Source organism: Rhipicephalus sanguineus, chromosome 1, assembly GCF_013339695.2.
Source record: "Rhipicephalus sanguineus isolate Rsan-2018 chromosome 1, BIME_Rsan_1.4, whole genome shotgun sequence".
Lineage (NCBI taxonomy): Eukaryota > Metazoa > Arthropoda > Arachnida > Ixodida > Ixodidae > Rhipicephalus > Rhipicephalus sanguineus.
The window spans coordinates 218,316,864-218,336,088 of record NC_051176.1 but is presented as its reverse complement, the minus strand read 5'-3'; the positions used below and the strand labels follow the sequence as shown (position 1 = coordinate 218,336,088).

The 19,225-nt window shown below is 45.4% G+C and overlaps 1 protein-coding gene across 1 annotated transcript; it reads right to left on the bottom strand.

The window, feature by feature from the left end:
• Positions 1-109: 109 nt before the first annotated feature.
• LOC119372065 (arylsulfatase B) lies at positions 110-19,001 on the bottom strand. The gene is made up of 6 exons (XM_049419552.1): positions 18,874-19,001; positions 13,230-13,327; positions 11,088-11,224; positions 9,920-10,096; positions 3,289-3,419; positions 110-403 (listed from the first exon to the last, which is right to left on the bottom strand). Exons 2-6 carry the CDS (start codon positions 13,323-13,325, stop codon positions 222-224), a joined length of 723 nt encoding a protein of 240 aa, XP_049275509.1. The 5' UTR covers positions 13,326-13,327; positions 18,874-19,001; the 3' UTR covers positions 110-221.
• Between the last annotated feature and the right edge of the window lie 224 nt (positions 19,002-19,225).

The following is a 19,225-nucleotide window of genomic DNA, read 5'->3' as shown; positions in this document are numbered from 1 at the left end:
ATCCGACTCCTCTGATTTCCTTGCAAAGCACCGGCAACGCATATAGCACCTCAAGCGTTCGGTAAGCGGTCGTTGACACAATCGGCGGATGACACGATACATTGCGCCTAGGTCTTTATTGCCTCTCTTTGCCGTCGCATATTCCTTCAATACAGAGCCACGAACTCGTGTGAAGGACAGCTGTCGCTTCTCCCCACACGGCACATGATGTTGCCTAGCTATCAGTGCGACATACACCATCCGGGCGTGTACACTCCGCCCCACCGCCGAGGGTCGCCGCGTGGATCGCCGCTGGGATTGTCCTCGGGAACCATACTGCGCGCGAGCCTCCGCAGCCGTTTTTCGAGCAGCTTGACGAGCTGTGGCTGCGACGACGACAGGTCGTGTTTCTCTTCTGGGTCGTCTGCATGTATGAAGAAGTTAGGGGTGTTGACAATTAAGTTCGCTAATAAACAGCGCGACAGGTATGGTTAATGACGAAGGACACAAATGATTGTGTATTGAAGAAAATAGAGACTGCGGAAATCCTATAGAGGTAGGGGATGGTGTGCTCTCTACTTTGTAACGGTCGCTAAAGCAATTCAGCATTCTTCGCAAACACTGATGAAAGCCCCGTTTGAACTGATTCCTACAGGGAGTGGGATCTATATTTATTCCTTTTGCCTTTTCGAAGCAATGAGTATCTGAATGCAAGCATCTTAACTGCGGTCAGACGCTATCGTGCTTTATTTCGTTATGGTAAGAGAGAAAGGGTGCATGAAAAGGAATGGAGGCCAACCAGAGGTTGTTCCGTTTCTCTGAACGTGCTTTACTGGAGTTTGAGGGTGTTCCCCCGGGGTTTTCGTTTGGACACTAGCCTCCATGAAGTCCCTTGTTTTAGGGATAGCAGCATAAAGGTGAAGATGTCCGCCACAGAGATCCTGGGGTGCTATGCAGGATGGCCCGAGCTTCTTGGGCACACGAGTTTGCTCCTAGCTTGCATTACGGCGGTCATGACAGGAAGACAGTGTGGAGCACGCGATAGCAGCGTTGGTAAAAACGGCTACAAGAACGAGAATGGCGTCACAAACGCATGTGCGACATTTGCGGCGGTTTTCAAAGGAACATCGCGTCCGAACGCGACAGCGCCGCCACTTAGTCAACATTTTGACAGTGCAGCGACGTCAGCTTGATTGTCGCGCTATATTTTTGCCATCTCATCATCGCGCCTCCTACGGGCGTGTTCGTGGGCGTTTGTCCTCTTTCGGAAAATTCTTTCCTTCCACCTGCAGCATGGAAATTTCCACTCTCGAAGGCAACAAGGGCGCACACGCAGCACTCTGGTACAGCTCATTTCGCTTCTCTGGAATATTACAGATAAATAAATGGACAGGTCACTGCTATAGTTACATTGCATGTCTGAAGATTTTTCTGTAGTCGCGAATCGGTAGAAGCAATGTCTCCATAAACAAGTAAATTGTAACATTTCTCGCCGCAAATCCCACCAGGGGCGCTTGCTTCATAGCTGTGAGTGGTACGTCGTGAGAGCGGTGAAATTGAATGCGAGACATCGTAGCCACGTGATGATATAACCTTTAGTTCTTCGTGCGTGTGTACATAGTCTGGGCGATTAGGCTCATCGATTAATCATGTCGCTCGCTGTCGTTGCGGCGTGAGCACTGCTCCTCGGCAAGAGGAAACGCGGTGGGCGGACCCGCTCGTCGCCGCGGGCATCTGTCAATCAAACTGATTGATGCGCGAAGTCGGACACAAACTCGTTGATTCAGAAAAAACCCCAGTTCAACTCATGACTGTCATAGTGCCGGTGTGCCTGTCAAGTGTTTCATGCGGTGGACGCTACTCAGCAGCTTCTTTGCACATAAAGTAATTTGGTCAGCTTGCACTACTTGTGCAAGGCTGGGGCCATCGGAGGAGCTTGTGATCACCTAGCTTTTTCCAGCTTTTTACGTGGTTCGTCTACTCAGTATGCTTGGTCTGCTTCGGAGTAATGACCGTGTCAGTTCGGTCTCAATATTGGTGCTATTGATTAGGAAGGTCTTAACTAACATGATATTGAATAGTCATTTCTTAATTGTTAATGTTTTAATTACCACGACATTAATTACCAAGGTTTAGATCGCACGGTCCTGAATAGCACAGAGGTAATTAGCATATTACTAATTAGCACGATCCTAATTAACACTACTTCGGTAAGGTCTTCATTATCTTGCCTTTAATTACACGTTCCTAATTATCGGTATGTTAATTAGTATTAATCGTTAATGTTTAATTAACACGCCATTAATTACTCAGGCTTAATTTGCAAGGTCCTGAATAGTACAGAGGTCATTAGCATAATACTAATTAGCACGAACCTAATTAACACGACCTCGGTGAGTAAGGTCCCGATTATCTTGGTTTTAATTACACGCTCCTAATTAGCGCCGTGTTTATTAGCATGATATTAATTAAATTGTTCTTAGCTTTACACGACTTCATCAGCATGGTCTTAGACGTGGCTTAGTTAGCTCGGCTTTAGCATGATTTGGCCTAATCAGCTTCGTCATAGCACGTCCTGACTTAGCTAGGTATACCGCCCAGAGCTTTCTGCCAATTTTCTTGCATGGGTGCACTTCTGCACTCAGTGGAACGACAAACAAATGAAAGAAGCTGCCTCTAGTTTGACGACACCACCCAACCTTCTCGACCGCTCTTGACGTGAGGCCGCGTTCCGTCGTAACCAATGGAACGGAGCGCGCGCTGAGGGATGGCTTTCCTCTTCTCGTACTGTTATGTTAGCTCGTTCAAAAGGGGGTGTCGCCAGAGCTCGGAAAAATCTCGAGTTTCGTCAAACTCGGGCCATCCTGCATAGCACCCCTGAAGAGGCAGTTGCAGGACTGGTGGCGGATTAGCAGGGACCAAGAACGGAAACAAAACAGCATAAAATCCAAACGTATACTATGGCGTAAAGCGGAGAAAGTTAAGCCACGAACTTATACTTTTTAGAAGAAATATTCAATTCAGATAGGCAAGGCATTCGACCGAATTATAATTTAGCTTGATGGCTCACAGGTTACCGCCCCGTTTCAAAGGAGACGCTCATAGCATCCATCCATAAATGTATCCAACATAGAGGGTGATCCGGCTCCAGGGATAAAAAGAGAAGAAGAGAACGGGAGAGAGAGAAAAAAGACAAGTGAAGACAAACTAAAGTACTGCCGCCGTTAAACAATTGAATGAAACAAGGAACTACAGTGCATCTCTGATGCAGTATAGTCTGAGGATATTTGCCAATAATTGTTTACTTACTGCGAACGTTGAAGAGAGCACGCGATATATTCCTGGAGTCTTGCTTTTTAAAATGTTCATCAAAATCAGGTTCCGGGTACCAGCCATTCGGATGGCCTGCGTCACCTAAGATGAACTTGTAGTCGCCGTCTCTGAACAAAAGCACCAAACAGGTCGTGTATGAGGCACCAAAGCGGCCGGACATTCAAAGCATGTGGCAACTGAACAGCGCTAGCAAAAGTTGAAACGCCTTGGCTTTGAGTTTCCATGAGCTTTAATTACTGGCACCCTGCATGCTGCTCCAGTATACAGCACAGTATGGCAGCCTGTTTATTCACAGGACAGCATCATCATTTTCCGGTGACGAACGTGAGAACATTAAAGTTACATATTCAGCAAAAATACGACGCTCTTCACCACTTAGTGCTAACCCTGGCTCCCTGGATTACTTTGGCTAAGTTTTATTTTAATACAACAACCGTAAAAGGAGACGTATATTTTGCAGTAGAAAAGAAACTGCCTTTTCTAATACCTGTAACTACAAAAACGTTTATATTGTAAGCCTTCATACCTCTAACATAAGTTATTTTTCACAATAGTATTGGTATTAATAAAACGAAGACAACTGGTCGATTCCACGAAAGATCAAAAAACGGTGTATACTTGATGTCCTCGATTTTCCTGATTATTTTGTATGTTCTGTACATATGACTACACAGCACGAAATCGCAGTTAGTTTTCAAATAAAATTTTTTTCAACACAGGAAAATTCTGCAAGCGTCGCCGGTTCACGACGACCATGTTACGAAGAGTGCGTTTTCGTAAATTCGGAACGATGCTGGCAGCTACTGAAGCTATATATTACAAATATATTTCGTTTTAGCGGAAGTAGAAGTAAAGGGGAAACAGCTCCTATCATTTCATTGAATTCTGGATAAATTATATATTTTTAAAAATTCACGAGAAACGCTGCGTTTTTGAAAATCAGTCATATTTGGGGCGCTATGGCTACTTCTGTGAACATCTTAGCTTGTTCATATTTGCAGTATGAATAGGCCTTTATGTGAACAATGAACCTCCGCATTTGCATTTCTCTAATAACTTTCAAAGTAGTAAATTTTCATGCTCGAAACACCAAAAAGACAAAAGTGTTCCTCGATTAAAAAATCTATAATAAAAAAACCCAATCTCAATTTTGTTCAAAGTCCCCCAAAATGTTCTCAAAGGACTGCAGAATGATATTATGAAAAAACATGTTGCATCATTTTTATTAAACAAAAGCAGAAAATGTCAAACATTGTGTTTCCAGAGCGTGGTGGCTACTGCGTAAAGGACATCTCTAGTAACAAGAAAATACAGTAACACGTCTTTTTTCTTCTCTGAGCTTCGCTAAACAACAGTAATGATCTATTGCCGGAAAGTGGGAACTGTTTTGTAAAGAAAAAGATCGTTCCAATTAAATGCATTTGCGACACCACTTATTTCCTCGTCGACGGGCAGCACGGACATTTTCATCCCTCTGGATAATCTTTTTTTATTAAATGCGCTTATATAAAAGCAACGAAGCTAAACGCGAAATTTGTGTAGCTGAGTCGATCATGAATTGTAAGAATGTGAGAAATCACAAATGGCGACAGTGGTGAACGGCGAGTACCGCAGTGCAACCTAAGCACAGCAGCCACACATGGTTTGTCAGGCTTTGTCGCTCTGCACGAGAAAATACTGGGGTGTCGATTGCGTTGGTTACACGATACATTTTTCACCGCTCGTCGCTTTCCCGCCCGGTCTCTGGGTCCGCACCGTGCGGATCGTGTGGCGGATCGAGTGGCCCGCGCTACACGCCTTCGTGTAAACGGAGTAGCATGCGTTAGGCGGAGAGGTGCAAAAGGCGGCGCGATAGACGCCCGCATGAGCAGACGACAGGAACGAGCACGGCTGTGCCAGTCAGCCAAACACCACCTGAGATAGAAGTTAAGCATCCAAACTGTGCTTCACTTTTGTGCGATCACTGTCCTTCGCTCTGAAGGTGGCTATTGTAGGCGTTATATGACCGAGTTTTAAATGCGAAGCATTTCTTAGCGAACTTCTGCGACTTTGAGCGTATCTATCTATCTATCTATCTATCTATCTATCTATCTATCTATCTATCTATCTATCTATCTATCTATCTATCTATCTATCTATCTATCTATCTATCTATCTATCTATCTATCTAGCCGCCTACGACTTTGTGCTCTCCTGGTCGCTTGGTTCATCGAATGTGCACCAAAATTGGTATGGCGTAACATGACTGTATGACGAACACAAATGACAAGTCATAACATGAAAATCATGACACGCATGTCATGTACAGCATGATTTACATGCTACGCTCATGGTGCGCTGGCGGCCGTTCGCTAGTTTGATATACACAAAAATTGGTATCTTGCGACGTGACTGTGTGACGAACATAAATAACACGAATTAACATGAAAATCATGACACTCATGTCATGCACAGCATGACTTACGTGCCACGCTCATGGTGCGCTGGCGGCCGTTTCGCTAGCTTTATATACACCAAAATTGGTATCTTGCGACGTGACCGTGTAACGAACATAAATAACACGAGATAACATGAAAATCATGACACGCATGTCATGTACAGCATGACTTACGTGCCACGCTCATGGGGCGCTGGCGGCGGCTTCGCTAGCTTGATCTACCCCGAAATTGGTATTGCGCGACGTGACTGTGTAACGAACATAATAACACGAGTTAACATGAAAATAATGACACGCATGTCATGTACAGCATGACTTACGTGCCACGATCATGGCGCGCTGGCGGCCATTTCGCTAGCTTGATCTACCCATCTACCCGGGAATTGGTTTTGCGCGACGTGTCTGTGTGACGAACATAAAAACACCAGTTAACATGAAAATCATGACACGCAAGTCATGTACAGCATGACTTACGTGCAACGCTCATGGGGTGCTGGCGGCCGTTTCGCTAGCTTGATATACACCAAAATTGGTATCTTGCGACGTGACCGTGTGAGGAATATAAATAACACGAGTTAACATGAAAGTCATGACACGTATGTCATGTACAGCATGACTTGCGTGCCACGCTCATAGGGCGCTGGCGGCCGTTTCTCTAGCTTGATCGACCACGAAGTTGGTATTGCGCGACGTTACTGTGTGACGAACATAAATAATAGGAGTTAACATGAAAACCATGACGCGCATTTTCCTCAATGACATACAAGACGATGTATGCAGCTCTTTGCTGGCTGCTTCGCATTACATCGATTCCAACAATGCGTGGGATCTGCTGTCTTTTTTTGTACGGACTACCTCATGGTGCACAAAAAAGAAAATTCCGCTGCAGCGGAATTTTCGTTGTGTAGAAGATATCGGATCGAGTCTCTTTTGCGGAGGGTCATGAAGTAGGGTGCGCGCTCAATTCAAGAGGGAAACCAGGTCTGCCAGCACTGCTTCAAGAGAAACAAGGACATGCAAAGCAAAGCAGATGCAATGAAAACAAGACGTGTTTTGTCCGTGGTCAAAACGGCTGCCACCAATCTTCACGTAATCGATTCTTTTTAAACTCTGCAATGATCACATAAGGTTTGACAACGTACACATTTGGACCAACAAAAACCAAACCTCTTGGCGACCGCCCTTCAGAAATTCATTTCCATTCATGAAGAGATCTTGCCTTTTAACCAATCTCTCAATTTTGGCACAGCACAACATCATAAGAGACGCATGGAGGGAATGCGTTCTTTAGCATGCAAGATATGAATTATACTCAACTGAAATAGATGAAAGAAAAAGAGGCTACAACTGAAAGGTGTGTACTGTGGACTGAGGGATGTCTAACACTGGCGTGAAGTCGCAAACCACGCAAATGCATTTAATTGGAACGATCTTTTTCTTTACAAAACAGTTCCCACTTTCCGTCAATAGATCATTGCTGTTGTTTAGCGAAGCTCAGAGAAGGAAAAAGACGTGTTACTGTAGTTTCTTGTTACTGGAGATGTCATTTACGCAGTAGCCACCACGCTCTGGAAACACAATGTTTGATATTTTCTGCTCTTTGTTCTAATAAAAATGATGCAACATATTTTTTTCATAATATCATTCTGCAGTCCTTTGAGAACATTTTGGGGGACTTTGAACAAAATTGAGATTGGGGTTCTTTTATTATAGATATTTTAATCGAGGAGCACTTTTGTCTTTTTGGTGTTTCGAGCATAATAATTTACTACTTTGAAAATTATTAGAGAAATACAAATGCAGAGGTTCATTTTTCACATAAAGGCCTATTCATACTGCAGATATGAACAAGCTAAGGTGTTCACAGAAGTAGCCATATCGTCCCAAATATGACTGATTTTCAAAAACGCAGCGTTTTTTGTGAATTTTTAAAAATACATAATTTGCTCAACATTTCATGAAATAATGAGAGCTATTTCCCCTTTACTTCTACTTCCGCTAAAAAGAAAGATATTTGTAATATATAGCTTCAGTAGCTGCCAGCATCGTTCCGAATTTACGAAAACGCACTCTTCGTAAAATGGTCGTCGTCAACCGGCGACGCTTGCAGAATTTTCCTGTGTTGAAAAAATTTTTTATTTGAAAACGAACTGCGATTTCGTGCTGTGCAGTCATATGTGCACAACATACAAAATTATCAGGAAAATCGGAAACATCAAGTATACACCATTTTTTTATCTTTCGTGGAATCGACCAACTACGTCAAACATCAATCATACAATGAAGCCCAATCTCACACAGAAGCACTAATATTGTCCACGATGAACACTCTCAAAAACAAGTACCGTAGTGCATGCATGTTCATGCGTACCAGCATGAGTGTGTGTATGCACGTACCGTGCAGACATAACGCAACAAAACGAACAAATGAAACAAAACCAGAACCGAAGAAAGCAGTACAATTATTTTCTGCTCTAGAATTTCCAGCAAACTAACCCAGCTGTGAACGTACCACATCTTTCGAGACGTCCTTTTTTTCTTGTTATTATTTTTTAGTACTGTTAACGCCACTTCTACACACTTCGCCCTCCAATAAAACGGTACAGGCACACGAATTTCGCCTGCGTTTATCTAACTGCGGCATTTGCCATAACCCATCATCCATAACAGCTTGGACTAACCTAACGAGCAAGAATATACTCACGAAATGACTTAATTATTCACTCCCTAAAAAAAAAACGATCGACAAGAGCGTTGCGCAAGAAAAAGGAGCAAAAACACTACGAATTGCATAGCGATGGTGACGTGCACAGCACGAGGAAACGCGTCTACGGAGGCAGTCAAGGCATTATATAGTTCCTTCTTTCTGCATTATTCCAGGTTACGTTGCGTGATTAGTGACGTAACTTCAATTATTACTGCGATAACAATCATGTGGCGGTGGCTTGAGAGAGGACACTAAGTGCGTTTGGCTGCAAAAACCACAAAATCAAATGAACGAAACGCCATCGCATACGCTCCATGGCCTCGCCGGCAATGCAAAAGCAGCGTGTTGGCATGAACGCTGTGGGCACGCCCAAACATCGGCCACTTTCAAAGCACCCTGTCGCTTCCCCGTGGCAGCCGCAGGCGACCTCGTTCACCGGTTGCACGCTTGAGAGCAGCACTATAGCAGTGCGCTCGCGGTCCGTCACGTGGCCTCTTTTCAAATTTCGCGGGCTTTCTTTACAACGCGGAAAAAATAACACCGCGAGACGTATCGTACAGGAAACAATTCAGCCCGTGGTTTCTAAATGTGCTCTACAACTCAGTGTTCATATTTTGGGTTTTCAGCCAATAATTAAGAATTTAAGTAATTAAAAATAATTAACTAATTAGTTTAGGGGAAAATAAAAAATAGCCTGAGTATCTATAGGCTAGTGCGAGTAGTATACGTTTGGTCCAATTTGCCTCTGAAGTGCCTTTCATTTTCAAAGTCTTGGCTAAAGTTATGTGGGACAACCTGTATAGTATCGATATGTGCCACATAAGTGACCCAGACAGCAGATAGTTGTAATTTGCGGATAGTTGTGCCGTAGGCAGAGGTAAAACTTACTGAGAATAAGGCAAAACAGGGGGCAGTATGCAGCCCGCTAGCTTTATTTGCTAAATAGTTGCTCGGGTATCACGAAAGGGTCGTAACTCAGACGTGCTTGTGATAGGTACGTTCTTATTGCACTTTTAAGAATGTCCGTTTGGCCTCCAACTTTATTTCTATTAGTTATTCTGTTTTTTAAGGTTCTCACTCGATTTAAATTCGCGGCAGGTTCTGCAGTTAATCTAACATATTTCTACATACTCCAAGAAGAATCCCTTGCCTTTGATTAATCCAGTGTTTCCTGTCGGAAATGTCAATGCTCGTAATGACACTATCAACTCAAACATGGGTTAATCACAAACCGTAATCAAAGAAACAAGAAAGAAAAGTTGCCATGCCACCCGAACCAGGATAATTAAATTCTTGAAAGCAGAATTATCCATGCCTTTGACGACCATACCATGAATGAAGTGTCGCTAAAAAAAAAGTCCCTATAGTCAAAATCTAGACCAAATTTTATTTCTAGTAACTAAGTTTCTCCACATCAACACATATTCTAATGTCTAATCGAAGCTTATCAAGACGACCTATACCTGATCGCTCCTTCCAAATGTGCGCGCTTTCGAATGTTGTAGACGAATTCGTGGCGCACTTGAGCTGCATCCTCGCTCAGCACCTCCCACTGGTTCACTCCGTCGATGCTCTCGGGGTCATCTTTCTTGCCGGCCACGCTCAGCAGGGTCGGAAGCCAGTCGACTGCGTGCACTACTCTGCGACAAGTGATACCCCACCCAACAGACACAGAAGTCGAACACCTTGATGCGTGCAGAGTGAACAGAGCCCTTTCTTTGTACCACGTGACATTGTAAACTGTGTCCAGAAAGAAGTCTATCTCATCGAGGCTTGTGGTTGATCATTTTTGTTTTTTTACAATGACGCAATTGAATGGTGGCTGTTATATTGTGTATTGTGGCTGTAATTCGTATTATATTACTCCTACGCAATACTTACTATGTCGCGCACAATTAATTTTTTTCTTCTTCCTTGTTTGCACGTATAGTTATCTGTTATCTCTTATCTACATGTTATTTTATTCTGTGTTATTTTATCCTACTGCCCTGTAATTTGTACTCTGTGGAAATCTCATATACAACGTATTGAATTGTACTGTATGCCCCCCTCACCCTATGCCTCTCACGGGGCCTGTGAGGTATTTTCAAATAAATAAATAAATAAATGGTAAGACGTGTGACACAAGCTAATTTCAAAATTGGGCTAGTTAGTTTTAGGGTAACTGCCGTATACCGCCCATACCACTAAGGACAATAAATAATTCATGTATCTATTGTATGCACACTTAAAAAATAAAAATAAAGCAGTTCCGACCCGAAAGGGGCCGAATAGTAAGACTCGCCGCCTTTCGTGCAATGTACAAGTTGTAGGGAGCATCTTCAGCAGCACGTCGGCAATTACCGCTTCACATTACATATGAAGGCGGGTTTTGTATGTCATTAGCACACCCATCGTTTACGAGTGTAGAGGTAGTTGCGTGATGTTCATGACGATGTTTGTAGACATTTCAGAGATAATATCGGTTCACGGTGATTCACTAATCTCCGACGCACAAAAAGAAGAAGAAGAAGGAGGAAAAGGAAGCGTGTTTACAGCTTTAATGTCTTGTTGCCGGTAGTGTTCCGCTCGAAAACGTATCGATAAGCTGATAAGTTGTTGAAAACCTGCTTAGTGAGACCAGCAACCTACTTGCTGTTTGTGTAGCCCGACTTCTTGAGCACTGGTCCTGCTACGAAAGCCGGCACTCGGGTGCCGCCCTCCCACAGGGTGTTCTTGTTCCCACGCAGCGGCCAGTTGTTCCCGCCGAAAAGAATTTGCCCGCCATTCTGTAAATTGTCGAACGTAAGAGTTTTATTATTTATTTATATGCATCTATCTCGAATTACCGCTCACGGATAACGCTGATACTTCGCTCACAACCATCGACGCCGACGCCGGAATTTCTGCGAAACGAGCTCTTTAACGCTATCGCGTTCAAACTATGCGCGCTTTCTTCGAGATGTTAAGAATGACTGCTCCGGCAGCATTATCAAACCGGTCACACGCATGCAATTTCCAGTGAACAAGCAGACTATCACTCTATTATTCGTGCCGCTTTCGTAAATACGGATTACGCTTATAGAACTATCATGAAATGATACGAGGATGTGCCAGTAACAAGTCAAATTAACTGCTTTTTTTTATTTGAGTGGATGCATTTAGATAGGACATGCGTAATATCTTATTTGGCAACGTTTGCGTTATAATTATTATATTTTTACTAACAATAAAAGGATTGATTTCTATTATCATGTTATTAAAATGCGGCGGCGACGAACAGTCGCCCAGCCTGCCTGACTTACTCGTGGTTTTTCGCCCCAACGCAGCGTCATCAGACGTCGGCTTTGCCTTCCCTTGGAAGCCGTGTCGAATCCTGTCTGTCCATATATACCCCTAAATATTATAATACATGGAAACGTGACGTCGCCAATAGAAGGATGCGTGTAATCGAAGGAACGCTGAAGCCAACGTTACATAACGCACCCTACAAGGCTCGCACGTCGAACGAATTCCCACGTCATTCCTTCCTTCTTTTCTATACGAAGTTTGAAAGCTCATCAGCGTGAATGTTCGAGATGATGTTGTATAGCACGCACGCGCAATGTGTACTCGCGTAAGTTGCCTCACGATCGATTCGTATGCTGCAGCACGTTCCGCCATCGCTGTGTTTATTCTCGTTCGAACTGAATGGGCCCACGGCGACATCACGTGCGACCCAAATCCTTGTGCAACTGGCGCACGCGTTACTCTGTCACTCTTTTCCTGTTTCCCATGCGAGATACTTAGCCGATTTCACCCGTCGAGACTTTGTATCAAGCTTTAAACAAACGCGGTGTTGCGATCTATTATCACAAGTCGAACGATGCCAGAAAACCAAAATGATAGCTCCAGTTTCTCCTCCCGCAAAAAACAAAAAAAAAAGATACAAAGTTTGCTCAAACAGGTAGCCTCCTAATCCGTGAGCAAGACACTAAGAAAAAAAGAAGCAAGAATCCAAGAAGCTACCCCCGCTCACATCCCATAGTCAATGTACGGTTCACCTTGTGCATCCCGTATGCAAATCAGGCATGCGTGGCTTTACATAACTGTTGCGTGAGAATCGTCCTGGGCTTGATGGTTAGCGCTCTACGGGACACATAGAGAAGATCCCGTTTGCATTACTCCTATCGGTGAAATAACGCTTACTCGAGGACCCATGCACCCACAAACATGTCATACCGTAAGTATATACTTCGAAATAGCGTGAACGTACGTACTTCGAAACTGCGGATTGCGCTGCGCTCACCTTGAGTTCAATGCTTTGTGTGGAGAGAAGTGGCGAAAATACGAGCAGCAGGGAAACATGCGAAATGAAGAGAACAAGGTAGCGTTTCTTGCCCCCCCCCCCCCCCCCGCCTTTTTTAAATCTGATTCTTACACTGACTGCATGGGTATGTGCGATAGCATAGGCGGCGTGGGTGCAGTTCGTAGAAAGCACTTTTCAGAAAGAGATAATTGGCAGAAGAAAAGTTGACTATGAGATCACCGGGTTGATTCTGAAAGACGATGCAGGCGTAATTTATCATTTTCTTGCTGGGCAATAACCACAAAACCATGAAAATAAACGTACTGAGAGATTATTATCGCCCACTTAATGGAGTTTTAAAACGACTCGCCTGAGAGTGCTAGGTGATTTGCCTCTAAGCTTTAATTTCTTTACAGCGCTAGTCTTTATTTTCTATTCTGTTTCCCTTTTGTGTGCGTGTGCAATGAAGCGACCAGGTCAAATAACTTAGAGTGCATTTGACTTACATCACTGCTAAATACCAGCAGAGTGTTATTCCAGTATCCGTAGTGCAGTAGAGCCTTTTCGATTCTTCCCACAGCTTCATCCAGTGCATTCACCATGCCTGAAAGCGGAAAATTTTAATTTCGAGGCGTGTCCTTCTCTATTGGTATTCTTTAGGAATGTGATAGAACACCGTGGTGTTTTACACGTTCGCTGTTTCTAATGCCGTCTTTGAAAGGTCTGTTCGTTCGTCGCTGAACATCAGCTTTGCTGCCGTGGCTTAGCTTTTCTTGCGATAGCAACTATATGGACACTCTCGGCTGGTTTTTGCCGTCGCCTTCATAAGCGACGAAGGCAAATAATTCAGAAGGAATGTTTTCTGAAGAGCGCGACCGCGGATTCGAACCTGCGATCCCTCGCCTCGCACCGCAGCGCGCCGCGTTAGACAACTCCTCCACGCAGCATACGTCCTCCAGCATACTAACGGCGAGCTATTTATATACACCATTTACTACTGGCGGTACGCAGAATTCGGAGGTGCTTCAGCTTGTTCACTATCACCCGCAAGAGGGCGCGAAGAGCGCGCTTTAAATAGAGTTACTGCATATGCTACCTTTAGGTAGCAGAGTTGCGCATCTGTCTTCCAAACGCCGCTAGCAACCATGCATTGCAGAGAAGCTGACGCTCGGGCCAACTTTTGTATTTCTCGACGCCGTCGCTGCAGCGAACTGAATTAACACTAGTCATCGACAGCCAATGTTTATCGCCGGTCTTCGACACGCAAGACAGGTTAATCGGCGACACCGTAGGCATGTCGCCTGCAGAAACTGAGTGCGACTTCACCGCATAGCTCTGGTTGCTAGCTCGACCTATGCGCAACTCTGCTACCTAAAGGTAGCATATACAATAACTCTAGCTTTAAAGGTCGTCTCCTCGCTCGTGTTTAGCGCGCCTCCGATGCGCGCGAAACACATGCGCCACCAACCTGTATTTTTGACTTAAAGGGCGTGGTCGCACATGCTCGCGCGCTTATCTCGTGAGGGGGCAGGTTCGTACCTCTTGTGCTCTCACCGCAAAGTTTGCGTCGAAGCTATAGACCGCACGAAGGTCACTTCGCTCGCTGCGGCGGCCGCGTTTGCGAAAGGAGTAAATTGCTGGCTAAAAGAGCAAAAGTAGGGGCTGATTGGTTGTGCATAGTCGACACTTGCAGCGCGCTGGTCAAATACAAAGTAACAACTCTGATATTTGTTAGTTCGCGCTCGTCCTGTGTATACCTGCGCATTCCTTCGTGCGTCCTTATTTGTGTTTGAGCAGCGCGCTGCAAGTGTCCAGCTGTGACAGTTGTTAGTTCGCGCTCGTCCTGTGTGTGTTCTTTTCGTGCGTCCTTTGGGCTTAAGAAGCGCACCGCAAGTTTCAAGCTTGCCGTTCTTCATGTGACATTCCAGTTTGTTGCTATGAAATTCATTGCTTCGCCCTTGCGGCGAAACTGTGACTTTTTTAGCTTTTTAAAATAAAGTACTGAGTAAAGATGTGATCCCAACACAAAGAAAGGAAGAAACAATATATTATAGTATAATGTCGCAATTGTATGAAATAGTAGGGGAAACCCATAGATGCTGGCATGCTTGGACAACCTCCTAGATAAAACGTCATGTTCTTTTGTGCTGATGACAGAATAAAGCGTAATATATTGCTGTGTCTGCGGCGGTATTTCGTAGCGACGCATTATGCTCAATTATACGTCAGTATAGGGAGCTTGCACGAACGGCGGCGACGCTATGCACTCTGGGTAGGCAGCCATTTTTTTGTCAGAGCCGACCGCGCAGTGCAGTGGCGCAGTCGTGTTTGCGAGCGTTGGCGCAGCTTGCAGGTGTGATCAAGAGCGAGCGCGACGCAAATTTAACTCTAAGGAGTGTCGTGCACGATGTCAGCTACACTGGAGGACTACACCGCAACACTGTGCCAAAAAGACCGCGAGCGGTACGAAGAAAAGACGAGACTCTGCGGGCTGCACGCATTCACGCTCCGTCGGACGACTGTGTAAGCGATGTGGACTTGTGGCCGCACGTCGACATCTACGATATTCACGAATTTCTCGTTTTGAATACGAGTTTTATTACCGGGGAACAGCTGAAGTCGAGAAAGGCCCTCGAGGGCCACAGTTACGAGTGGCTGGGAGCTGTGGGCGAAGAAAGTCGCCACCGACACCGTGATCGTCGTCACTCAAGTAAGACGTGTTAATTATTTGACTTTTCCGTAGGTGCTAATGCTGTGATTCGGCCAGTTCGTCAAGCGCACCATTTTACGCACATGTTTTGCTTCCTTGTTCTTGCATCGATGCTCCTCTGAGCTTTATCATTTACGCCAAGTGTAGCGTAAATTTCACGGCACCTTTCCAAAAGCTCTTGGTGAGTAAGGGTTAATGCGGATCTGTCGTAAAGCCGACGCAAGTCAGCGCAGAGAAATAAACATCAACGCCTACGAAAAAGTCAAATAACTAACACGTCTTACTTGAGTGACGACGATCACGGTGTCGGCGGCGACTTTCTTCGCCCACGGCTCCCAGCCACTCGTAACTGTGGCCCTCGAGGGCCTTTCTCGACTTCAGCTGTTCCCCGGTAATAAAACTCGTCCTCAAAACGAGAAATTCGTGAATATCGGAGATGTCGACGCGCGGCCACAGGTTCATCCGACGGAGTGTGAATGGGTGCAGCCCGCAGAGTCTCGTCTTTTCTTCGTACCGCTCGCGGTCTTTTTGGCACAGTGTTGCGGTATAGTCTTCCAGTGTAGCTGACATCGTGCACGACGCTCCTGGGAGTTGAATTTGCGTCGCGCTCGCTCTTCATCACACCTGCAAGCTACGCCAACGCTCGCAAACAAGACTGCGCCACTGCACTTCGCGGTGGGCTCTGACAAAAAAATGGCTGCCTACCCACAGTGCATAGCGTCGCCGCCGTTCGTGCAAGCTCCCTATACAACGATTTTCCTTAATAGAATTGCTCCCTACCGTTATAGGAGTACGCAAGGAGGGGAGGCGGGCAGGGGACCCCTCATGTCCCGATGTCGTATTCCAAGAACAGCTTATTACCCCCTCCCCCCCCCCTCGAAAGCCGGGGACCAATGGCTGGCCTTTGTGAGAAGCACGTCATGTCTGAATTTTATATTTCCAACCATTGCGGAGTTTGTTTTCTTTAGGACTCGACCAATGGGGGGGGGGGGGGGGGGAGGAGGAGGGGGGGGCAATGCGGTAATAAGAATAATAATAATTGTTGGGCTTTCACGTCTAAAAGACACGACATGATTATGAGGGATGCCGCAGTGGAAGGCTCCGGAAATTTTGACATGGTGTTCATTCTCGTGCACCTAAATGTAAGCACACCGGCGTCTAGCCTTTCGCCTTCATCGAAACGCGGCTGCCGCGGCCTGGCTTCGATACCGCAACCTTCGGGTCCGCAGTCGAGCGCCATAACAACTAGACCACCGTGGCGAGTGGCGCAGCACTGAAAAGTTAGATCCCCCCCCCCCTCTATGAACAACCCTGCGCACGCCTATGCCTACAGAACCTAGGGAAAGGTAACATCATCATGAAGGGTTTCTTTTTACTTAATAATAATTAATGTGATAACGAATCCCTGTAAAACCATGGCTAATTGGTGGAGTAGGCACTCAGGCTGTATGATCCTTTTTTTGTACTTTGTGAGTTCGCGCTGTTAGTAAAATATGTAATTAATCGCTCAGAGTTCATGTCTACATATCAGAACTTCTGCATGCGCTTTTTATCTGTTATTAGAAGTAATAGCCGCACAATTCCGCATTAACAGTGAAAAAAAAACAACAAAAAAAGCAAAGTGTCATATACCTGAATAGACAAACGTATAGACAAACGTTCGCGTACTTTCAGCACGTAACGTACTGGCAAGAGCCCAAGATTGTAAGGCAAGAAGGCCTGCGCTTTGTAATCGCCTTCCTCCACGACACCGTTTTGCTTGGTGCGCTTGACCGTTAATCTTTGCCTTCACGTTAAAGCCGCTGACATGGAACGATTCTCAAGTAAGCTTGTCAGGCAGAATCCGCATGTAGCATCCTACAACGGCCAATGTCAGAAAGTTAATGAGGAGAGAAATGAAGCAAGGGTGTACGTGCCACACACTAGGCGACGGTTCGTGTTTTGGTACTTGGTGCAGGGAACCTCGTATTCTGGTGGAACCTGCAGCGGCGCGTGCACCGCTTGGAAAGCAACGTACAGGAACAGCGGACGATCTTGTTCTGCGTGATCGGCCAGCACTTTGATCGTGTCATCCGCCAGTAGCTTCTGCGCAGTGAATACGAATGGGCACATTTTTATGTCCAGGGGCCAGTCCACCAACATAATAATAATTGTTGGGGTTTGGCGTGCTAAAACCACGATATGATCATGAGGCACGCCGTAGGGCTCCGGAAGTTTCGACCACCTGGGGTTCTTTAACGTGCATCTAAATCTAAGTACACAGGCCTCTAGCATTTTCGCCTCCACCGAAAATGCGACTGCCGCGCTCGGGATTGAACCCGCGACCTTCGGGTCAGCAGCCGAGCACCGTAACCACTGCACCACCGCGGCGGTTGTCCGCACACATCCCTGCGACAATCGTCAAAGGGCCTATTTTCTTTAAGCCACTTATTACAATAATCTTCAGTTTTCATCACCTGGATCAATCGCTTCTAGTCGATGGCACTGTTGATTCCGCGGACCTAAGATCTTAAAAACGTAATAACGTTGCATGTAGTAGATAAGTTCCATATCAGAAGACAAACAACGACACCCGTATTGGAAAGAAATAGTTCTGCTGCTTACTGCGGCTTGAGATATTTACACACATATTTACTTGTCCACTCCCGTAGGTTCAGAGACCGGCAAAGGGGTATCAAGTACCTCTTGTCACAAAAATTTTTGGAGCCACAGGATTCGAGGGAAAAAATTAACTATACGAGACATCGTACCACCGACTGCGCCACCCTTCGGTTTGAAATGTGTGCAGTACATTTCTCCGTAAGGTCAAATTATTCCTTACATAAATTTTCATCTTTATGACCGAATTAGCGAGCAAAGTAGGTTGTCTCGTAAACTACGTTTTCGCAGAACGTTTTTGCGATCGGCTGTACGCGCGGCGAGTTCGTGGAGTCCCGCGCTGCGTGCACCTCATACTTGTTGAGGTCAATAACTCCTGCTGTAGGTAGTAAGTGGTTCTATACTCCCTGTTTATTTGCTATGATGTCTACGATCACTTTTGCCCATTTTCCCCTTTTTTTAGAATGCCCGCATTTTAGTACGTAAAAGTAGTCATTGACTACACAACAAACGTACGTGAAAGTGGCAGGCATAACGAAATTGATAATGATTGCACAGTACAGCACAACGATTCTTTTCACTTTCCATTCCGTTTACGCTGCGTGATTGCTTTCTGACTGACTGGCGTGCTAAACCACGCCCCCGCTGTCACAGCAGAGTGTGAAGGAGAGAATAAGGTTCTTTCGTTTTTCTTTTTCACTGGAAGAACCCTTGCGCGTGTTTTCTCAACGACCACTCCGCATGGCGAGTAATGAATAATGAACACAATTAGAGGAAAGTGATCATTTCAAAGAGTGATCACTGAACCGGTGAACGAAGATTTGGGCAAGCGGCGCACGCACCGAAGAGTAGTGGTTGCGAGCATCCCTGTCGGGCGTGGCATTGGCGCGGTAGTCGAACCCTCCCGTATGTTTGTTGACCCAAGCAGTGTGCGAGTAGTGGTCCTGAGAGCCAAGATAAAAACCAGAGAACGAGTCGAAGCCGCGCGCTGTTGGCGTGTACGACCAGTTGCAGTATCCAAGGTGCCACCTGTGCCGCAAAAAAAAGAACCGATATTACTGCGGACACGCGTACTACAGACGCCGCGCTACCTTACATAGCTACAGTTCATCGCCTTCAACTTTGTAATTTTAAGTAAGGAAAGCAGGGCCCGCCGGCATTACGATTATAGTCGTTTCTTTTTTTTTTTCCTTC